This window comes from Rutilus rutilus, assembly GCF_951802725.1.
Source record: "Rutilus rutilus genome assembly, chromosome: 15".
Lineage (NCBI taxonomy): Eukaryota > Metazoa > Chordata > Actinopteri > Cypriniformes > Leuciscidae > Rutilus > Rutilus rutilus.
The window spans coordinates 7,768,181-7,792,536 of NC_140220.1; the positions used below are offsets into that span (position 1 = coordinate 7,768,181).

The window sequence follows — 24,356 nt, forward strand, 5'->3', positions numbered from 1 at the left end:
TTACCTTTTATAGTGTGTATTCAAGGATGTACTATTTGGGAGTGACATAAGGGATTGTCTGTCTGTCTGTCTGTCTGTCTGTCTGTCTGTCTGTCTGTCTGTCTGTCTGTCTGTCTGTCTGTCTGTCTGTCTGTCTGTCTGTCTGTCTGTCCACATAATGTAAATCTAGCCGGTTGTTTGCAGAAAAACCCAGAGTGGGTGATCATATTTAAGCGAAGAAACAACATTCAAACAAGCGGTGCAGACATAACAGTATGCACATTCTGTGAACAAAGAGCAAAGTTTATTTTGTTCTTGTTTACAGCAAAATTACTGTAGTTGCCCTTAATATTTTACATCACAAGATCATTTTGTGTATCAAGAAACATCCTGTGTGTACTGTGTGTAATGAAAAAACAAACGCTCTTACTTTAAGTGTAAAGAGAACAACTTAAATATTTTAACTGTTCCTAAGCATAACAGCTAAACTAAACATTGCTGAAAGCATACTGAATCCATGAACAAACTTTAACAGCAGAAGAATATTCTGCTTACATATAAACAAAAAGTAAAAAACAAAAACACCTAATGAGACTGTTTCTTTTTTAGGGTTAAGCCGCGATTCCTGACAAAATCCCTAATGTTTTGGAGCGTGCGAGTAGCCAAAGCTGGATGCTCAGCATTCTTGCACTGCTGGCATTCAATTTTAGTGGCGAGTTTACCCCTTGCTATGTGGTCGCGGAAATGCCTCTGTACTGCTGCAATTTCAGTTGGAGACCAGGCTTGTTTCTGCTTCCTTTTAGCATCATCCAGATTTTTTTCAGCAGAATTTTCATGATTCCCTACAAAAGAGGAAAACAGGTTCCTGAACCCTGGGTTGAACACTATGATGGCCAGAGCTCCTCTCCCTCTTCTCCCAACCAGCCACACTCTTACCAACCCTTGTCTTTAGTCAAGTCTTGTTGTATAGGTCACTAATCCGTAAGAGTAAAATTGGTTTTAACTGTTGGCCCAATGTTACATTCCTCATACATCAAATATCAAATTGTAAATAAAAGAATAAAATTAAAGACCTGACTACATGGTTGCTTATTTCCTAATATAGATTTAGGCCTGTCACTAGGGATGCAACGATAAACTGATTTCACTATTAACCGTGCTTTAATTCGTCACGGTTAATTAATCGTTAAGGCTTCTCAACACAGCGTTTCTTCTGCACGGAATAAAACTGCTGCAACTAAAAGTTTTTCCAACTGTGCGCTAGCTTAAAGTTCAGAGGTCAAGACTGAGCACTGAGAATGTGAACATGCTTACATTTCTGCACTATAATATGAACAGAAAGGACTGAAGATAAGTGTGCAATTTGAGGGCCATGTTGTATGTGGGTCCTGCAGCTTTTGACTCCTTGTTTTGTTCCAAAAGGATATGTATAGCTTGCTAATATTCAATACCAGAGATGTGTTTCTTTTTATTTATTTTCACTGTACTGCATTATTCATTTTCAAAAGGAGGCTATATTGTTAAGTCAAAAGCCAGTTAGAGCTTTTTTATTTTCAATGTTTCTACTCTGGTCCAAAAAAAATGAAAATACCAAACAATTTTGTAATATAGTTGATCACAACTTAAAGTGCATTTAACTACATTTGTCCTCTTTAATAGGGAAATACTTAGCTAATATTTAGCTAAGATTTTATATAGACAAATACTATTATTTTTTATTCTTATTTTTATTTATTTATTTATTCATTATTCTGTTATATATTTTCAGTGTAAAATTATTACAGGACTGGAAATGGACTATTATTTGTTTTAACTAATAGTGTTTTAAAATGAATTAATGAATAATAATTACTGTGATAACTGTGAAACCGTGATTATTCCTCAGACTATAATCGTACAGCCAAAATCTATAATCGCTGCATCCCACCCTGTCACGATAATCAATATATCGACTTATCGCACAATAAATGTACATGATCTCAATTTTTGCCAATGCAATACATCACCATTTATATTTACATAAAAAACACAATAACATAAAACATAACATAAAACATAAAAAAAGGAAAAATCTGTAGATGGAAAAATCTCCATAACAGTTCTTCGTCCATTTGTCTTTTTTCTATTTGTAAGAAAATGTGGATTTACTATTATTATTATTTTTTTTTACTATTATTCAAGTTTTTTAAGGTATCTAATATTTGGACACTTAATTTTCATGATCTAAATCATTTATGAATTAAATGTTTGTTTATTAATTGAAAGTGTGTGGCCTTCTTGCATTATTATGCTGTTATATTATTATTTTACATTCACTGGCATAAAATGGTCTTAAAATGACAATAATATCACTTATCACAATTATTTTAAGGGGCAATATATCGACCAACAAAAAGTTATCATGACAGGCCAATATAGATAAGTAGTTCTCATTATACTAGTAGTATTCTCATCATACCTTGAGATGAGCCTCCAAAGGAAGTCTCAATATCTGTGAATAGACAAATAAAACACTATAACAAACAGTAGTATTGCTTGGTCTGCATGAATTGAATCAAACCTTAATGGATATGCTGGCTGAGTGAGGTAGATGCTCATACCATCTGAGGTGCCTGTAGGGTTCACAACAGGCCGCCTAGCTTTCTTCATTCCTGTGGTATGAATAGAATGGCTCAGAATAAAGGTTCTGATGGAACATACTCAAACATTTCATAAATTATTCTACACATTTAAGTGGAAACTGTAAATCTCTAGCAAAAAATCCTCCTTTACTATAAAACCAGCTAAAATGATTGATCTAGAGAATTCCCTAGTACAGTGTTCTTTCTTTATATGATTGTGTGCTTTTACCAGGTTGTTCATGCTCCTCCCTCCTGCTGTGATATTTGTCCTTCATGCAATGATCTTTAAAAAAATAAAAATAAAATACATATTCAAAACATGGTAACACTTTATGGCAAGTGTGAATCTCATGAATTATCAGGAACTAACACAAGCTCAAAGTCTTTCATTCATGACTTCATGGATGAAAAACACCTTAAGGCTATGTTCACACTTAGCGTCTTTTTTCGAACTACCAGCGTCTGTTCTACATTATAACCCTATGGAGTAAACCGTTTTTTCAAAAAAGTCCTGAGCGCTTTTTTAGACGCCACCGCCGGCGTCTTTTTCTGCAGCTCAGAGCGTCTTTTTAAGTTGAAAAAAGTTCAACTTTTATGAAAAGAACGCCCTACGTCAAGCGCCTTTTTGACAGCTGACCAATGACAAGCGAGTAGTGAGACCTGTCGTTTCCATAACAACAAGAATAACAAGAAAAAATGGAGACGGTGCCGGTAGATAAACTTATCGTCCTTGTTTCGGAGCACAAGGAGCTCCATACAGTTTCCTTTCCTGTATAATGTCGTGCACCCACAAACGTCTTTGTGAACCGACATTCTCCTCCCCGGTAACTTCAAAAGCCATCGCAAGAGCCAACTTTCTCTTTCTCGACATTTTTTGCATCACACAGCACTAGGCTACTGTTGCAGCTGTTGTTATAGCAACAAAAGACGCGCTCGGCTGCTATTTGTAACCGAACGCTGCCAGCGTTTTCTTTTTTGCTAAAAAAACGGCATTGTCAACTTTTTCTTGTCAAAAAAGACACTAAGTGTGAACATAGCCTAAGACATTAAGACAAGTACATCATCATGATTTATGTTTATTATGCATGATCATGATGTTTCCATTGTTCACAAAAAACAAGGTATTTACTTTACATTGTAGATAAACCTATAGTCATGGCACATGATTCAAAATACAAAAAAACATTTTGTGCATGTAAGACTACTTGAATTATTAAAAGGAATATAGAAAAATAATAAATATTACCTCATGCATGCATACAGGCTAGAAGAGTATATCAATTAATGTCAGAACTCATGTTTTTCATTAAAGATGAGGTATCAAGCATGTTCATGTCTTCTTCATAGTAGCCTGTAGGAATATGGACAGAGCGCAACACTGGCCAATCACAGCACAGTGTGCAAAATTTGTTGACATCTCAAACAATTCATCACCACAGGCACTCACAAATCAGGCAACCAACTGGATCTGGTTTACACACGCAACTGCATCACAGACAACATCTTGGTGAGACCTCTCCATGTTTCAGATCATTTCCTCATCACTTTCAGTCTACAACTCTCTGCCCCTGCACCACCAACCCCACCACCAGTCACTTTCAGGCGAAACCTGCGCTCACTTTCTCTCGCCCATCTCTCCTCTGCCGTGTCTTCTCTTCCCTCACCCCCACAATTCTCATCTCTGGATGTGAATACCGCAACGGATACCTTCTGCTCCACTCTAACCTCTTCTCTAGACAATATCTGCCCTCTTTCCTCCAGGCCAGCACGCGCTACTCCCTCTAACCCCTGGTTATCTGAGGTTCTTCGTGAACACCGGACCGAACTCAGGGCAATGGAGAGGAAATGGCGCAAATCAAAAGACACATCTGACCTGAGTATGTATCAATCTCTCCTCTCTTCCTTTTCCGTTGATGTTCATGCTGCAAAATCTTCCTACTTCCACAACAAGATCAACAGCTCCTCCAACACACGATCACTCTTCAAGACATTCAACTCTCTCCTCTGTCCTCCTCCACCACCACCACCCACCTCCTCTTTAACTGCTGACGATTTTGCGAACTTCTTCACCAACAAGACAACAACTATCAGCAGTCAGTTCTCAGCTCCTCACACACAGGAGCACAGACCGACCCCTTCCACAGCCAATCACCCTCTCTCCTCCTTCTCTCCGCTAACCGAGGAAAAAGTATCTACACTTCTCCTCTCCAGTCATCCTACCACCTGCCCTCTTGACCCCATCCCCTCACACCTTCTACAAGCCATATCTCACACACTTCTACCAGCTCTCACACACATCATCAACTCATCCCTCCATACTGGCACTTTTCCTACTGCATTCAAGCAGGCTCTGGTAACTCAACTGCTGAAAAAATCAACACTTAACACATCACTTGTAGAGAACTACAGACCTACCTCTCTACTTTTCCTTTCAAATTACTAAATGTAAATGTAAATGTAAATCCAAATACAGTAGTCTTACATCCAAATACAGACTGTATATGTCACTCATTGTTTACACAGTGCAGAGATTGTGAATACAACGGCTAAACAAAATTCGGTTGCAACAATCAGGATAAGCACAAGTAATTACCATTCTGATTAGCTGTAGTGACCACAATCACTCTGCACTGTATAAACAAATAAGTGACCTATACACAAGATGTATTTTGCATTTTGCATTTTATACAGCATGTATTTGGTTTAGTCTGTGCATGTTTGGGACCCATTGACTGCCATTATATCCCAGATGACACACGCAAGTCTGCAAGATGTCTGTTAAAGATCTCTTGATCTGGAAACATCCGCTGTCTAAAAACTTTCTTTCAGATGTCAGTTTTACATACATTCTAAATTATAAACATCTTAAAGACATCTAACAGACGTCTATGTGACATCTAAAAAGAGACATCCAATAGACGTATTGCAGATGAGCAAATAACCTAAATAATACATCTTGCAGATGTAAATGCAGACGTCAAATAGACATCTTCTAGATGTACGTGCGCTATCAGGGATATGACTGAAAGACTGCAGCGGTTTGAGTTAAAAATCTTTGAGTTCTACTGAAGAAACAAAGTCATCTACATCACTGACTCCTAGGGATTAGCAGTTGAACCTCACATTTTCATTTCTGGGTGAACTATCGCTTTAATAACACACTGTTTATCAGTATTTCCAGAAGACCAAGTTACCACTTTACTTGAGGGTTCACACACGATGAGGTCATAAGAAATTAATGCTTAGTTAATGATGACTACTGTATTTGGATGTCAACAGAATTCACATACTCTGTGCTGTGATTGGCCAGTGTTGGGGGTCTGTCCATTTACATGCAGGCTGCTATGAAGAAGACATACGTGCTTGATAACTCATCATAATTAATGAAAAACATTAGTTCTCACATGAATTACTGTTACTGATATACTGTTCTAACCTGTATGCATGCATGAGGCAATGCAGATTTTTGTATATATTATTATAATAATTCAAGTAATCTTATTTGAGAAAAAAAAATGTTTTAGTACATGTACCAAAAGCATAGCTTTATCCATAATGGATATTAAAAATCTTGTTTTCTGTGAAAAAGAAAACATCAAGATCATGCATAATAACCTATTAATCATGATGATGTACTCATCTTAGTGAATGTCTTAAGGTGTTTTTCATCTATGAGGTCATGAATAAAAGATTTTGAACTCATGCTAGTTCCTGATAATTGAGATATTAATGGATGAAGTAATTCATAATTCTCCATTAATTTATGCATTAATTCATGGTAATTCATGTACCCCTACTGTAAAGTGCTCCCCAAAAACTTGCATCATTTACACAATGTTATAATTTAAGCAATCAAAAGCAACCTAAACTGCATTTTAAACATTTCTAACAGTCATTTTGGTTTCAAAAGTATATATACACATGTGGGTTTGAAGTTAAAAAAGTTTTAGTATTCTCATACCTTTAGATGGGCCTCCTAAGGCAGGATCAGTATCTGTGAATAGAAAAATAAAATACTATAACAAACAGCAGCGGCGCTTGGTCTATATGAATTATGCTTCTGTGACATCTCTGAACTACTGTATAATGTTTTGGTGCATCATATGGTGCACTTCTTACACTGACTTTACTGATTTGATGTTTGTATGTTTATGTGCTTTTACCTGTTTCTGTTTGTGTCTGTGGATGCGCCTCCTCAGCATCACTGTCTTCACTATGTTCCGAATCAGAAAAGTCTAACTTGTCTAAAAAAAAAATTGAGTATCAAGTAAGCTTAACATTGCTAATGTTAGAGTAAAAATAGAAGACATAGTGATAACTCTAATATCTGGTGAACATTACATTAAGATCTACGTTAGGGATTATCTTTAGGATATGAATATACTTAGTTAACTTCAAAATGTCATTTGTAACAACTTTAGTAGCATTACCTTCAATTTCAATTTCTTCTAGGGTTTTGCCGTGGAGATTTGAAAGAGAATCTTTCTCCATAGCGAGGAGTAACTTTGAAATCTTGGCCAGCTGGGTTGTAGCCTCCGGAAGTCGATAATATTCTCTGTGCACACGAATATCGTGGCCCAAGAAGTCCGCAACTTGGTCTAACTCGTGGTTTTTCAGGTTAAGCACCTGCGACAAAGTTGCCACATGTTTGCGCAGTTGGGTCGACCGGAGGAGTTCCGGGTTTTGTGCACCACACTCGTGTGCATAGATCCTCAGACAGTCTTGTCCTCTATAACAACTCAAACAGCTTGGTCGAGCAAACAGGAATTGGTTTTCCTCAGGGACTCCACATTCCCTTCTTCTGCTTATGAGGAGGTTTAAGGCATCAACCATGTCTGGTGACAGCAAAACTGCCACTTTTCGCCCTCTTTTACCCCTAAGTTCCACCCGACTAAAATGTGTACAAAGTTTTTGTTCAAACTTTGTTAGCCCAACAGCAACATCTTTGTGTAGGGGAGCTGTATCCCTCTCTAGAAAACCTTTGAGTTGCATTTTTGCAACCTCTCCTCCACGTCGCCGGTTGAACACAATTATTTTTGCAAGAGTTGCTTTGCATAGGTCGCCATAGACTTGTGCTGATGGCATCTGTTTCAAGTTCTCAGAACCTAAATCAACAACCTTTTCAAGATGCTGGTGAAGAAGTTTTACATCCTCTGTGAAAGGGAGGGTAGACGGCTTGTTAAAGCGCCCCTCATTCAAGGTGGTCAAAGCTGTGTGGGAAACGAGTTCAGACCATTTAGCATCATACAGCTTTTTGAATGCTTGGGTTGACTTTATCCCCTCACCATCTTCTGCCATTAGAGCTCGGCAATGTACAATGTCACATATCTTATTCAGTGAGTGGCCCAACTTAAGGGCAAGGCTTGGAGTCTGGAATGAGTGTTTTACATCATCAAACCCAGATACCTTTTTGACAGCCTGGATAACAACATTGAATTTTTCAGGTCTCACAGCATCTTCAAGAGTCTGTACAGAAAATTCCTTTCTCAGAATCAGCAGAAGTCTTCCAACTTCCCGGAGCTTCTGTCGAATATAGTCAAATTTAGTGGGATCTTGCCCATGTTTATTGTAAAATGACTGGGCCAGCTGAAGAATGCAAAAGTCACTCCGCACAGCAGCAGAGATGTCATCGTCTTTCATCACAGTTAGCAGTTTCCAAACACCTTGTGATATTTGTTGGCAGAGGGCTGCATTAGACATTGTTGCCAAAGACAAGACCCTAGTTCTTCCTGGCTCTGCCTGATCTTCCACTGGTTTGGAAAGACAATTTCGAACGTGTCTCCAGAGATCCCTTCGGAGAAACATTGCATGGCAATACATACAGTGCACATAATCTTTTGAATCATATCTTTTCTTTGGCTTACGTCTGAGTTTTAACAATCCAGTCCCATTCGCTAAAACATCTGCATTGTGTTCATAGTTTCCTTTGTTCCGCAGTTTGTTCAGAAGTTTTTGACGCTCTTTGGAATGTTTTGGTAGAGCCAAAGCCCGAGCAACATCGACGTTTGAATTCTCATGGACTTTTAAGTGGCGTGTAAATTTTGACTGCGGTTTTCCACAAATGTAGCAGTAATTCTTCTTGCTTACTGAAGAGGATATATTTGAAGATTGTAAAGATGGATCTTCCCCTGTGCCTGTGATATCCTCAACAGTGCTTTCAGTATTGCCATCGCTGTGAACTTTCGATATTTGTACTTGTATGGCTTTCCTACTAGGCATTTCAAGCTGTGCTGTGCAGACTGGAACTTTTGGGAGTGAACCTATGACACTTTCTTGGCATGGTCTGCCATTTTGAATTTCTGCAGTAGATTTGATGCAGAACACTTCAGTATTTTTAATGTTTAAGAGTTTTTCTGGAGACGCTATGCTTACGTCTGAACCTTCTGAGACAGAATTAGGTACATAGTCCTCATCCGACATGTTCTCACTGGAAAATTCTACTTCGGAATCCTGAAATAGTAAACATATCTTTTGTACATACTCAGAAAGTTTAGTTCTAAGGAAGAAAAATGCTGAAAAATAAAACATATCTGACTATTCAATAAATCATACTTACGGATGTTGAGGGGTCAGGTTTGGGCTTCACATTTTTCTCGTAGCAAGTTTTATGCCAGAAGCGGGAACAAACTAGATTGAGCATATAATAAACAAGGTTGGTTTCATTTGAATAAAAGGTGATTCAAGAAAAGATGCTTTAAAAAGTGATAGATAAAGCAGTGATAGATGATCAGTGTGTTTGAAAGTGTGGCTATAAGATGGAAGAGAACAGAGAAAGGAGAAGACTAATATAAATATGAATCGATTACACAATTACACAGGCAGACAGACTGAGCAAGACAGAAAGAAAGAATGAAAAGTTAACTTTTTCAAGCTAATTTAAAGATGCATTTAGAACGTCAAGATTACACAGTTTTAGGGTTTCAATGGTAAAGCATTTTTAAAAGTATTAAAATTGTCTGAACAAAATACTTACCCTTACATCTCACACCAGCCCACTTAAAAGCGGAATAAGGACCACTACAGCAATCACATTTATTCAAGCTTGATACTACTGTAGATATTATGACATGTTTACAGTTCTGTTGAAAAAAAAGAAGTTATAATTGATTAGAGGAAATTATACTGTATTACTATAGTTAGGTGTTAAAGGCACAATAGAATGCATTAATACAATATTTAAATTGGTCTCTGATATCTATACAGAAGGTATGTGGCTTAGGTAAGGGCAAAAATGATTTAGAAACAGTTTTATCTTTCCATATTATTCAACAATGCCAAGGTAAATTTCAAGGTTTTTCATTATATGGCACCTTTAAGACATAGGGCTAAGGTTTGAACAAGTTATTTTAATTTCACAAATAACAAAATGTATATCACAAATGTACTGCACTGTAGTATGACAAAAGCAGTAAGTATGGGGACATGGTGCAGTTTGACAAAACACACACTGAACTTCTACCCATCCCCCACAACATGACAAAAGCAGTAAGTATGGGGACATGGTGCAGTTTGACAAAACACACACTGAACTTCTACCCATCCCCCACATGACAAAAGCAGTAAGTATGGGGACATGGTGCAGTTTGACAAAACACACACTGAACTTCTACCCATCCCCCACAACATGACAAAAGCAGTAAGTATGGGGGACTTACGACAAAAGCAGTAAGTATGGGGGACATACGACACACAAACCATTGTGCAGTTTGACAAAACACACCCTGAACTTCTACCCATCCCCCACAACATGACAAAAGCAGTAAGTATGGGGGACTTACGACAAAAGCAGTAAGTATGGGGGACATACGACACACAAACCATTGTGCAGTTTGACAAAACACACACTGAACTTCTACCCATCCCCCACAACATGACAAAAGCAGTAAGTATGGGGGACTTACGACAAAAGCAGTAAGTATGGGGACATACGACACACAAACCATTGTGCAGTTTGACAAAACACACCCTGAACTTCTACCCATCCCCCACAACATGACAAAAGCAGTAAGTATGGGGGACTTACGACAAAAGCAGTAAGTATGGGGGACATACGACACACAAACCATTGTGCAGTTTGACAAAACACACACTGAACTTCTACCCATCCCCCACAACATGACAAAAGCAGTAAGTATGGGGGACTTACGACAAAAGCAGTAAGTATGGGGGACATACGACAAAAGCAGTAAGTATGGGGGACATACGACACACAAACCATGGTGCAGTTTGACAAAACACACACTGAACTTCTACCCATCCCCCACAACATGACAAAAGCAGTAAGTATGGGGGACTTACGATACACAAACCATGGTGCAGTTTGACAAAACACACCCTGAACTTCTACCCATCCCCCACAACATGACAAAAGCAGTAAGTATGGGGGACTTACGACAAAAGCAGTAAGTATGGGGGACATACGACACACAAACCATTGTGCAGTTTGACAAAACACACACTGAACTTCTACCCATCCCCCACAACATGACAAAAGCAGTAAGTATGGGGGACTTACGACAAAAGCAGTAAGTATGGGGACATACGACACACAAACCATTGTGCAGTTTGACAAAACACACCCTGAACTTCTACCCATCCCCCACAACATGACAAAAGCAGTAAGTATGGGGGACTTACGACAAAAGCAGTAAGTATGGGGGACATACGACACACAAACCATTGTGCAGTTTGACAAAACACACACTGAACTTCTACCCATCCCCCACAACATGACAAAAGCAGTAAGTATGGGGGACTTACGACAAAAGCAGTAAGTATGGGGACATACGACACACAAACCATTGTGCAGTTTGACAAAACACACCCTGAACTTCTACCCATCCCCCACAACATGACAAAAGCAGTAAGTATGGGGGACTTACGACAAAAGCAGTAAGTATGGGGGACATACGACACACAAACCATTGTGCAGTTTGACAAAACACACACTGAACTTCTACCCATCCCCCACAACATGACAAAAGCAGTAAGTATGGGGGACTTACGACAAAAGCAGTAAGTATGGGGGACATACGACACACAAACCATTGTGCAGTTTGACAAAACACACCCTGAACTTCTACCCATCCCCCACAACATGACAAAAGCAGTAAGTATGGGGACATACGACAAAAGCAGTAAGTATGGGGACATACGACACACAAACCATGGTGCAGTTTGACAAAACACACCCTGAACTTCTACCCATCCCCCACAACATGACAAAAGCAGTAAGTATGGGGACATACGATACACAAACCATGGTGCAGTTTGACAAAACACACCCTGAACTTCTACCCATCCCCCACAACATGACAAAAGCAGTAAGTATGGGGGACTTACGACAAAAGCAGTAAGTATGGGGGACTTACGATACACAAACCATTGTGCAGTTTGACAAAACACACCCTGAACTTCTACCCATCCCCCACAACATGACAAAAGCAGTAAGTATGGGGGACTTACGACAAAAGCAGTAAGTATGGGGGACATACGACACACAAACCATTGTGCAGTTTGACAAAACACACCCTGAACTTCTACCCATCCCCCACAACATGACAAAAGCAGTAAGTATGGGGACATACAACATATGATACACATGCTAGCTCAGAATGAACCATCATCCATATACCATTGTAAATTAAACAATTCCTATGACTGATGATACATGGGGCAACTTTATGAGCAACGTTGCGGGGCAACTTGGGTTAATGTTGGCATCAGTGGGCAACCAGAAGAGACACAGGGCCCATGACTGATTTAAAGTCTGAAAAAAATTTTTTTTACCCATTCTCAGTTGGGAAAGTGCCCAAGCAACATTGGTCAAAAAAAGTTGCCTGGCAAGATTGCTCAAAATGTTGTCCTGTGTATCATCAGCCTATCACTATCTTTTTTAATTCTTTAAGTTTGTAATTAAAAATCACTGTTGTTGCCAACTAAAGAACATTTAAGAAATAAATGCTTATTAAATGCTCATTTTTAATGGAAAGTACATTACCTGTTGAGTGTTGTCATGACATGTCAGCTGAGAATCAGACGTTGTTGAGATCTGAAAAGGTTTGAGTACTGAACATTAAATTTGGATAACACGGCAGTACATGGTGATGCTTTGAGTATCCAAAACAACTAATGTGAAAATGACATAAAGTGAATTCTTAGATCAAACAATCAGGGCATGTGAGAATTCATTGCAGCACACAGTCCTAATCGTCTGTAATGCTAAGGTAATGATTCTACATCATCTTACCAAAGTTAATGGAGATTTAACTACCTGTTGAGCATTAGAAACACACACTTACCTCCTTTGACCCATCTCTTGCTGCACAGCTGACCAAAGCATGCACCTGTTGTTCAATCTCAGAACAAACCTGTGAAATATGAAAGATTTGTGTAATCAGATTGACAAAAGGTCAACTATACTATGCTATAAAACACTTTTTATGAAAATTTTAAAGAAATCAATAGTTTATAAGGATTTTGCATCATCTTACCAAAGTTAATGGAGATTTAACTACCTGTTGAGCATTAGAAACACACACTTACCTCCTTTGACCCATCTCCTGCTGCACAGCTGACCAAAGCATGCACCTGTTGTTCGGTCTCAGAACAAACCTGTGAAATATGAAAGATTTGTGTAATCAGATTGACAAAAGGTCAACTATACTATGTTATAAAACACTTTTTATGGAAATCTTAAAGAAATCAATAGTTTATAAGGATTTTGCATCATCTTACCAAAGTTAATGGAGATTTAACTACCTGTTGAGCATTAGAAACACACACTTACCTCCTTTGACCCATCTCTTGCTGCACAGCTGACCAAAGCATGCACCTGTTGTTCAATCTCAGAACAAACCTGTGAAATATGAAAGATTTGTGTAATCAGATTGACAAAAGGTCAACTATACTATGTTATAAAACACTTTTTATGGAAATCTTAAAGACATCAATAGTTTATAAGGATTTTGCATCATCTTACCAAAGTTAATGGAGATTTAACTACCTGTTGAGCATTAGAAACACACACTTACCTCCTTTGACCCGTCTCCTGCTGCACAGCTGACCAAAGCATGCACCTGTTGTTCGGTCTCAGAACAAACCTGTGAAATATGAAAGATTTGTGTAATCAGATTGACAAAAGGTCAACTATACTATGTTATAAAACACTTTTTATGGAAATCTTAAAGAAATCAATAGTTTATAAGGATTTTGCATCATCTTACCAAAGTTAATGGAGATTTAACTACCTGTTGAGCATTAGAAACACACACTTACCTCCTTTGACCCATCTCTTGCTGCACAGCTGACCAAAGCATGCACCTGTTGTTCGGTCTCAGAACAAACCTGTGAAATATGAAAGATTTGTGTAATCAGATTGACAAAAGGTCAACTATACTATGTTATAAAACACTTTTTATGGAAATCTTAAAGAAATCAATAGTTTATAAGGATTTTGCATCATCTTACCAAAGTTAATGGAGATTTAACTACCTGTTGAGCATTAGAAACACACACTTACCTCCTTTGACCCATCTCTTGCTGCACAGCTGACCAAAGCATGCACCTGTTGTTCAATCTCAGAACAAACCTGTGAAATATGAAAGATTTGTGTAATCAGATTGACAAAAGGTCAACTATACTATGTTATAAAACACTTTTTATGGAAATTTTAAAGAAATCAATAGTTTATAAGGATTTTGCATCATCTTACCAAAGTTAATGGAGATTTAACTACCTGTTGAGCATTAGAAACACACACTTACCTCCTTTGACCCATCTCCTGCTGCACAGCTGACCAAAGCATGCACCTGTTGTTCAATCTCAGAACAAACCTGTGAAATATGAAAGATTTGTGTAATCAGATTGACAAAAGGTCAACTATACTATGTTATAAAACACTTTTTATGGAAATCTTAAAGAAATCAATAGTTTATAAGGATTTTGCATCATCTTACCAAAGTTAATGGAGATTTAACTACCTGTTGAGCATTAGAAACACACACTTACCTCCTTTGACCCGTCTCCTGCTGCACAGCTGACCAAAGCATGCACCTGTTGTTCAATCTCAGAACAAACCTGTGAAATATGAAAGATTTGTGTAATCAGATTGACAAAAGGTCAACTATACTATGTTATAAAACACTTTTTATGGAAATTTTAAAGAAATCAATAGTTTATAAGGATTTTGCATTATCTTAACAAAGTTAATGGAGATTTAACTACCTGTTGAGCATTAGAAACACACACTTACCTCCTTTGACCCATCTCTTGCTGCACAGCTGACCAAAGCATGCACCTGTTGTTCAATCTCAGAACAAACCTGTGAAATATGAAAGATTTGTGTAATCAGATTGACAAAAGGTCAACTATACTATGTTATAAAACACTTTTTATGGAAATTTTAAAGAAATCAATAGTTTATAAGGATTTTGCATCATCTTACCAAAGTTAATGGAGATTTAACTACCTGTTGAGCATTAGAAACACACACTTACCTCCTTTGACCCATCTCTTGCTGCACAGCTGACCAAAGCATGCACCTGTTGTTCAATCTCAGAACAAACCTGTGAAATATGAAAGATTTGTGTAATCAGATTGACAAAAGGTCAACTGTACTATGCTATAAAACACTTTTTATGGAAATTTTAAAGACATCAATAGTTTATAAGGATTTTGCATCATCTTACCAAAGTTAATGGAGATTTAACTACCTGTTGAGCATTAGAAACACACACTTACCTCCTTTGACCCGTCTCCTGCTGCACAGCTGACCAAAGCATGCACCTGTTGTTCAATCTCAGAACAAACCTGTGAAATATGAAAGATTTGTGTAATCAGATTGACAAAAGGTCAACTATACTATGTTATAAAACACTTTTTATGGAAATTTTAAAGAAATCAATAGTTTATAAGGATTTTGCATTATCTTAACAAAGTTAATGGAGATTTAACTACCTGTTGAGCATTAGAAACACACACTTACCTCCTTTGACCCGTCTCCTGCTGCACAGCTGACCAAAGCATGCACCTGTTGTTCAATCTCAGAACAAACCTGTGAAATATGAAAGATTTGTGTAATCAGATTGACAAAAGGTCAACTATACTATGTTATAAATTACTTTTTATGGAAATTTTAAAGAAATCAATAGTTTATAAGGATTTTGCATCATCTTACCAAAGTTAATGGAGATTTAACTACCTGTTGAGCATTAGAAACACACACTTACCTCCTTTGACCCGTCTCCTGCTGCACAGCTGACCAAAGCATGCACCTGTTGTTCAATCTCAGAACAAACCTGTGAAATATGAAAGATTTGTGTAATCAGATTGACAAAAGGTCAACTATACTATGTTATAAAACACTTTTTATGGAAATTTTAAAGAAATCAATAGTTTATAAGGATTTTGCATTATCTTAACAAAGTTAATGGAGATTTAACTACCTGTTGAGCATTAGAAACACACACTTACCTCCTTTGACCCGTCTCCTGCTGCACAGCTGACCAAAGCATGCACCTGTTGTTCAATCTCAGAACAAACCTGTGAAATATGAAAGATTTGTGTAATCAGATTGACAAAAGGTCAACTATACTATGTTATAAATTACTTTTTATGAAAATTTTAAAGAAATCAATAGTTTATAAGGATTTTGCATCATCCTACCAAAGTTAATGGAGATTTAACTACCTGTTGAGCATTAGAAACACACACTTACCTCCTTTGACCCATCTCTTGCTGCACAGCTGACCAAAGCATGCACATGTTGTTCAATCTCAGAACAAACCTGTGAAATATGAAAGATTTGTGTAATCAGATTGACAAAAGGTCAACTATACTATGTTATAAATTACTTTTTATGAAAATTTTAAAGAAATCAATAGTTTATAAGGATTTTGCATCATCCTACCAAAGTTAATGGAGATTTAACTACCTGTTGAGCATTAGAAACACACACTTACCTCCTTTGACCCGTCTCCTGCTGCACAGCTGACCAAAGCATGCACCTGTTGTTCAATCTCAGAACAAACCTGTGAAATATGAAAGATTTGTGTAATCAGATTGACAAAAGGTCAACTATACTATGTTATAAAACACTTTTTATGGAAATCTTAAAGAAATCAATAGTTTATAAGGATTTTGCATCATCTTACCAAAGTTAATGGAGATTTAACTACCTGTTGAGCATTAGAAACACACACTTACCTCCTTTGACCCATCTCTTGCTGCACAGCTGACCAAAGCATGCACCTGTTGTTCAATCTCAGAACAAACCTGTGAAATATGAAAGATTTGTGTAATCAGATTGACAAAAGGTCAACTATACTATGTTATAAAACACTTTTTATGGAAATTTTAAAGACATCAATAGTTTATAAGGATTTTGCATCATCTTACCAAAGTTAATGGAGATTTAACTACCTGTTGAGCATTAGAAACACACACTTACCTCCTTTGACCCGTCTCCTGCTGCACAGCTGACCAAAGCATGCACCTGTTGTTCAATCTCAGAACAAACCTGTGAAATATGAAAGATTTGTGTAATCAGATTGACAAAAGGTCAACTATACTATGTTATAAATAACTTTTTATGGAAATTTTAAAGAAATCAATAGTTTATAAGGATTTTGCATCATCTTACCAAAGTTAATGGAGATTTAACTACCTGTTGAGCATTAGAAACACACACTTACCTCCTTTGACCCGTCTCCTGCTGCACAGCTGACCAAAGCATGCACCTGTTGTTCGGTCTCAGAACAAACCTGTGAAATATGAAAGATTTGTGTAATCAGATTGACAAAAGGTCAACTATACTACGTTATAAAACACTTTTTATGGAAATTTTAAAGAAATCAATTCGTACAACCTCAGAACAAACCTGTGTGGGTTCAAAATCAAATACTAACACTTCTCCACATGTAACTGTAAACTGTGTCTTTAAATTAAAGTAAAAGGATTATTTCAATCTGTTAATACCTTTCTTCTCCATGGCCAGTCAGAATCTCCATAGTTATACGTTATCTCTTCCCCAGGACTTATGTCCTTTACTGCAAATAAGCACAGATGGGGCTTTCCGTCCACTCTGATTGTTTTCATTTTGCTGTTGGGGTTCACATGATCATCATTGACGATTCTCCCTAAAGAAGCATCTTCTCTGGCAGCATCAACCCTGAAACAGCAAGAACATAGTGCTATCTCCACGGTGTAATATTGACTGAATCATACAATAGGAAAGTTTCACAGAATAATAATAATAATAATAATAATAAAAAGTTAATTCTAGTTTACCACTGCTGCATCAGGAAATGCAAAGTTTATACATACCACAACTGTTTTCCATCACAACGAAATTCAAATAAAAAAACTTCAAGTGCAGCATGGTATACTCTGTGCCTTCTTTCATATTCTTTTTTAGATATGATTTCCCCTCGATATTCAATGAGGAAATCTCCCTTCTGAAAGTGGCGACAGCTGAACACTCCTCGACCTAACCAAGAGCAGATCAGTCAGGGTAGAAGTTAAAACAATACTTAAAACATAGACAATTGTGTTACTCACCTTTAAATGAATTTATGTATTTTATTTCAAATCCATCCTTATCTTTGAGAATCGATGAAAAATAAGCAGCTTCATCCTTTGGTTTTAGTTTGGCCCTCCGGGACCTTGTTCCTGCCATTTCCTGCAAAAGCCAGATGATGTATTTGGTCACTTGATGAAATTATAATAATTATATGTTTTTTTTAGACATCACTGACCTAATCAACAATGAGTTTATACTTTTATTTGCTGTAGAGGGCTTAAATATAAACAATAGGGATCATTATGTACTACTTGCAGGTCAGTAAACAGCACCAGTGAAACAGGAAAGCATCTTAGACCTTACAAATGTGTTTAGTATTTTTAACAATCTGAAACATGCTGCTTTTCTCCTTCTCAACTACACTGTGACTGTCACTAAAGAGAAACATTATGATTATGGCTATCAGACTTTTACAGGTCCTTCTCAAAAAATTAGCATATTGTGATAAAGTTCATTATTTTCCATAATGTAATGATAAAAATTAAACTTTCATATATTTTAGATTCATTGCACACCAACTGAAATATTTCAGGTCTTTTATTGTTTTAATACTGATGATTTTGGCATACAGCTCATGAAAACCAAAATTCCTATCTCAAAAAATTTGCATTTCATGAAAAGGTTCTCTAAACGAGCTATTAACCTAATCATCTGAATCAACTAATTAACTCTAAACACCTGCAAAAGACAGACACAGAAAGAAATTTCTGAACGAATAGGCTGTTCCCAGAGTGCTGTATCAAGGCACCTCAGTGGGAAGTCTGTGGGAAGGAAAAAGTGTGGCAAAAAACGCTGCACAACGAGAAGAGGTGACCGGACCCTGAGGAAGATTGTGGAGAAGGACCGATTCCAGACCTTGGGGGACCTGCGGAAGCAGTGAACTGAGTCTGGAGTAGAAACATGCAGAGCCACCGTGCACAGGCGTGTGCAGGAACTGGGCTACAGGTGCCGCATTCCCCAGGTCAAGCCACTTTTGAACCAGAAACAGCGGCAGAAGCGCCTGACCTGGGCTACAGAGAAGCAGCACTGGACTGTTGCTCAAATTTTGCATGTCATTCGGAAATCAAGGTGCCAGAGTCTGGAGGAAGACTGGGGAGAAGGAAATGCCAAAATGCCTGAAGTCCAGTGTCAAGTACCCACAGTCAGTGATGGTCTGGGGTGCTATGTCAGCTGCTGGTGTTGGTCCACTGTGTTTTATCAAGGGCAGGGTCAATGCAGCTAGCTATCAGGAGATTTTGGAGCACTTCATGCTTCCATCTGCTGAAAAGCTTTATGGAGATGAAGATTTCATTTTTCAGCACGACCTGGCACCTGCTCACAGTGCCAAAACCACTGGTAAATGGTTTACTGACCATGGTATTACTGTGCTCAATTGGCCTGCCAACTCTCCTGACCTGAACCCCATAGAGAATCTGTGGGATATTGTGAAGAGAAAGTTGAGAGACGCAAGACCCAACACTCTGGATGAGCTTAAGGCCGCTATCGAAGCATCCTGGGCCTCCATAACACCTCAGCAGTGCCACAGCCTGATTGCCTCCATGCCACGCCGCATTGAAGCAGTCATTTCTGCAAAAGGATTCCCGACCAAGTATTGAGTGCATAACTGAACATAATTATTTGAAGGTTGACTTTTTTTTTTTTATTACAAACACTTTTCTTTTATTGGTCGGATGAAATATGCTAATTTTTTGAGATAGGAATTTTGGGTTTTCATGAGCTGTATGCCAAAATCATCAGTATTAAAACAATAAAAGACCTGAAATATTTCAGTTGGTGTGCAATAAATCTAAAATATATGAAAGTGTAATTTTTATCATTACATTATGGAAAATAATGAACTTTATCACAATATGCTAGTTTTTTGAGAATGACCTGTATATGAAACCTCTACAGACACCTACAGCAAGGTTAAAACTAACAGCAGGTCTGATAAAACAACACCGATTACCCTTACTGTACTATTACAGGAATAACCTTCACAAAGAACTGTAAACAATAGAGCTCCGGACGCCACGTGACCTATTCTGTTAAACACCGCCATTTTGGCAGTAAAGAGGCCGTACGAGACGAGCGTGAACGGATGACGGCAGCATGAGTTTTAAGGCAACAGAGTTCACTGCGCACTTTAATTAAAAAGATATAGACCTGTAGGCCTACATAGCAAAACTTAATAGATTAAACATAACAGATCCCTATAATGCCCCCGGGGTGCTTTTCATGTGTATTAATAAAGGAACTTATAGCTTTCCTGAACTGCAGTATCCTGATATAACGTTATATAACTAACGTTACTTCATTAACTTTTCCTCGGCCTATTCCGGAGACTCTTTAAAGGCCTACAAAAGCCTGTTTTTTTTTATGTTTATGGACAGTGTGTGAAAATGCGAGTTTATGTCCAATCATAAACCGGTGGGATAATGTATCTGATATATATATATATATAAACTGATATTAGTTTACACATTATCCCACCGGTCACAATTGTGACTGAACATAAAAATAAAAAAAATTCACACACTTTCCATAAGCATTTAAAATGCTTTTAAATGCTTTCCTCCACCTGTTCTGGAATCCAGGCGCACAGCAGCTGTCCACCATGTTGAAATGGTAATTGTTTTGAATTATTATTCGACCCGACCGCTATCGATAACGCAAAAGCCGCTCTGGTGCTCTCCTGGTTGACTGCCAAAATGGCGGAGTTTAGATTGCATGGCGTCAGCCCCCGGAGCTCTATTAAAAGGATCTGATCAGACACACAAATAGTTTACAACTAAACAGCTGTGTGCCCTGAAAAACCTCAAGTTCACCATTCACATATGAAAAATACTGTAGTAGACTTCTGTACTATAGTAAACTAGAGTAATAATCCTAGATACAATAGGTTTTTTTAAACTTACCATAGTAAAAATTAAAGAATACTATGGTTTATCAATTCACTAATATTACAGGATACTGAAGTGCATTAACAAAGTGTAGTAATCACTATTATACTAACATACTGCAGTAAACTCCAATTTACTACATCAAACACTACAATATTTGTCCATTAGGCCTTTCATAGATTAACTCCATTATCACAACACTGAACTGCCCAGATAGCAAAATAAATATGATCTCAATCTGGCATCATGAGTTATTTAACCATTAGCCATTAACTTTTAAACCCAAAACATACATAATACAGGCGGTTTAGTTATTGCTTGTTTATTTGTCAGACTAACGTTAGTAAGTCAATAGTTAATTCCTTATATATCCTTATATTCCTTATATTTTGTGAGGAAACGCTAGATAAAAGCTTACAAACGTGACCAAAGCTAGTCTGTTTTATAACGTTAACTAATATAATATACTGTTTTATTGTTTATTGAGTTTTATCATCAATCTTACCTTAAGTGTCTTCAGGGTGACTTGCTGATTATCTCAGCCGGAAGAGACTCGGTCGGAGGTGGGGGAGGGTAGGAAAATGATTCCAATGATATTGCTTCTCTGTGTTTTTATTTTTATAGTTGTGGTGTGGACTTTGTTATTCCTTTATATTTAGATCTATTTTACAAACATATCTTTATCGTTATTGTCCTTTGTGTGAATGGCTAAAACACAGTGGTTAGACAAAACCCGAATTTACAAGGACTTCTCACCTTTCAGCCAATCAAAACCCGCGATTCCATTCACAAGTGTGAATATTAATGAGGAGGTGCAGTACCAAGACCCACCTGCAGGAGCGCAGTTCCGATACACACTCTTAACACAAAGTCCGATGATTGTGAACTATAAGGACTTTTGGAGAAAATTTGAATTTGAGCTCCTCCCACATGTAGAAGCACTTCTACGTTGTCTGAATTATGAGGACACTGACACTGTCCTCATAATCCAAAATGTCCTCGTAGTGTGGCGTGTATTCATATAAAATGTCCTCGTAAATCACAAAAACCCACACACACACACACACACACACACCACGTTTACTTCGGGACATTGCATAGATTTCTGTTGTTTTTAGAAGCAAATTGTGTATGTTGCACACTACTTGCTTCTTTGGACCATTAGTCACACACACACACACACACACACACACACACACACACACACACACACACACACACACACACACACACACACACACACCACGTTTACTTGGGGACATTGCATAGATTTCTATTGTTTTTAACCCACTTACAAAATTAAAAAGTACTTTAACTATTTGAATATATTTTAAAATGTAGTTTATTCCTGTGATATCAAAGCTGAATGTTCAGTCTCATTGCTCCAGTCTTCAGTGTCACATGATCCTTCAGAAATCATTTTAATATGCTGATTTGCTGCTCAAGAAATATTTCTTATTATTATCAGTTAAAAACAGTTGTACTGCTTAATATGTTTGTGGAAACCGTGATATCTTTTTATATATTAGTAGGATTGCCTGATGGATAGAAATGTTAGGGTTAGTCGAAAAGTGTATTTAAAAAATAAATATATATATAAATAAATAAACATGGCATTTTGATCATTTAATTTTCACGTCTTTTTCTACAAATCTGAGACCTACTGTATCACAAGCCATTTGCAAATTTGAGGACATATGGGCCTTGCACTGCCAGTGTGAGGATGAGTGGTCTGTCGAGAGATCCATCTTTAGAAACTCTGGTAACACAGTGGGATTTGTCAGTGCTTTCTGAGAACAGGATTATTATATGGTGTCTCAGAATGACCTGTCTTTAAGAGTAATTTTCTCTTCCTTGTTTGACCAGCACGCTCTCCCCAGTCTGTCCCTGTAACAAGCTCTACGATGACATCTCTATCACAGCTGCTGCCTGTGGTCACCCTGTTAAAGTCAATATAATGGCACACCATTAACATTCTCACGAATGGGAGGTGGGAATAGATCATATGATTTAAAAGAAAAACGATGGAGGCCTCACAGTGTCATATACCCTTACAAAGCTGAGAGGGACAGAGTGTTCGGTCATAATTACTAAATTTTTAATGTCGTTCCAAACCTGTATGAGTTTTTTTTCCCCTGTAGAACACAAAAGGAGAAGCTTAGTATAGTGTTCAATGAGGACAAGCACAAATGAGATCTATGTCAGAGGGCACGAGTTTAATTTGATAGTAACTTAAATTTAGATCTGCAGCCGGTTGCACAACATTAAGAAAATCCTTTAGAATTATAACTAAGGGTTTTCTTATATTCATTTATATTCTTATTTTTTTATATAGGCTATATCATGATAAAAAAATGTTTTAAGTAAGATTGCATTATGTACTTGTGTAACTAAATAGAAATATGATCTGATATACTAAATAATACACATATTTTATTAAAATAATGAAATTGTATCGGCCAAAATGTGTGTGCATATCCACTCTCTCTTCTGACTGAGATTTTAGATCTTATCTGCTGCTTCTATCATGTTTCCAGTACTTGTATGCTCTGTTGTTGTTTTTAGATAAAGCGGATTTAAAGAGATAGTTCACCCCTAAAAGGAAAATAAAGTCATAAATTACTCACCCTGGGGTTGTTCTAATGCCGTATGCCCTTCTCACGTGTTCTGGGGGTTTAATGAAAATCCTGACCTTGGCCATCGGTTCTTGCACGGCTACAAGAGTTACATTATTATTACATTATCAAAAAAGTGATACGTAATACAATCCATGTACCATGAATATATCCGTTGTGTTCATCGTAACAAGAAGGTAGTGCGTGATGCTTTTTCTGGGCGAGACGGAGTGAACTGCGATGCTCGCACGAACTCGCGCGCCGCGTAGCCATGCACACACCAATGGCCAAGATAAGGATTTAATACATTAAATTGCATATCTAATACTCCCAGAACACTTGGAATATACGACACATGTTGCATGGGATCATTCTGTGATACTTTTGCATCTTTTTAAAAAAGCTTGATGTTGGTCGCTATTCACTGCCATTATATGGACGAGCGCGAGCGGGACATATTTCTCAAATCCTCCTTTTGTGGTGCATACAGCATTAGAACAACACCAGGCTGAGTAAATGATGACTTAATTTAGGTGAAATGTCCCTTTAAAGTACTTTTCTCTGGACCATTAAATCTAACCCCAGTAAGAGGCATCTGCAAATGCAATTATAATCTCTGCTTAATGTAATCTATAGTAAAATGTTTGATTACCGTTGGGCAGACAGGCCTTCTCCTTGT

General features: G+C 37.6%; 2 protein-coding genes across 2 annotated transcripts in view; one reads left to right on the forward strand and one right to left on the reverse strand.

The window, feature by feature from the left end:
• Window positions 1-24,356, forward strand: part of slc35f1 (solute carrier family 35 member F1) — a 118,354-nt gene that overhangs the window by 61,458 nt on the left and 32,540 nt on the right. The window lies entirely within an intron of this gene.
• LOC311305532 (uncharacterized protein) lies at window positions 355-16,819 on the reverse strand (the record flags this gene model as incomplete). The annotated part of the gene is made up of 27 exons (XM_084433304.1): window positions 355-821; window positions 2,438-2,470; window positions 2,580-2,630; window positions 2,830-2,883; window positions 6,562-6,594; window positions 6,764-6,844; window positions 7,031-9,050; window positions 9,157-9,227; window positions 9,574-9,679; window positions 12,601-12,651; window positions 12,902-12,970; window positions 13,146-13,214; window positions 13,390-13,458; window positions 13,634-13,702; window positions 13,878-13,946; window positions 14,122-14,190; window positions 14,366-14,434; window positions 14,610-14,678; window positions 14,854-14,922; window positions 15,098-15,166; window positions 15,342-15,410; window positions 15,586-15,654; window positions 15,830-15,898; window positions 16,074-16,142; window positions 16,318-16,345; window positions 16,562-16,630; window positions 16,806-16,819. The coding sequence occupies 27 exons, from the start codon at window positions 16,817-16,819 to the stop codon at window positions 565-567; spliced, it is 3,834 nt and encodes a 1,277-aa protein (XP_084289430.1). The 3' UTR covers window positions 355-564.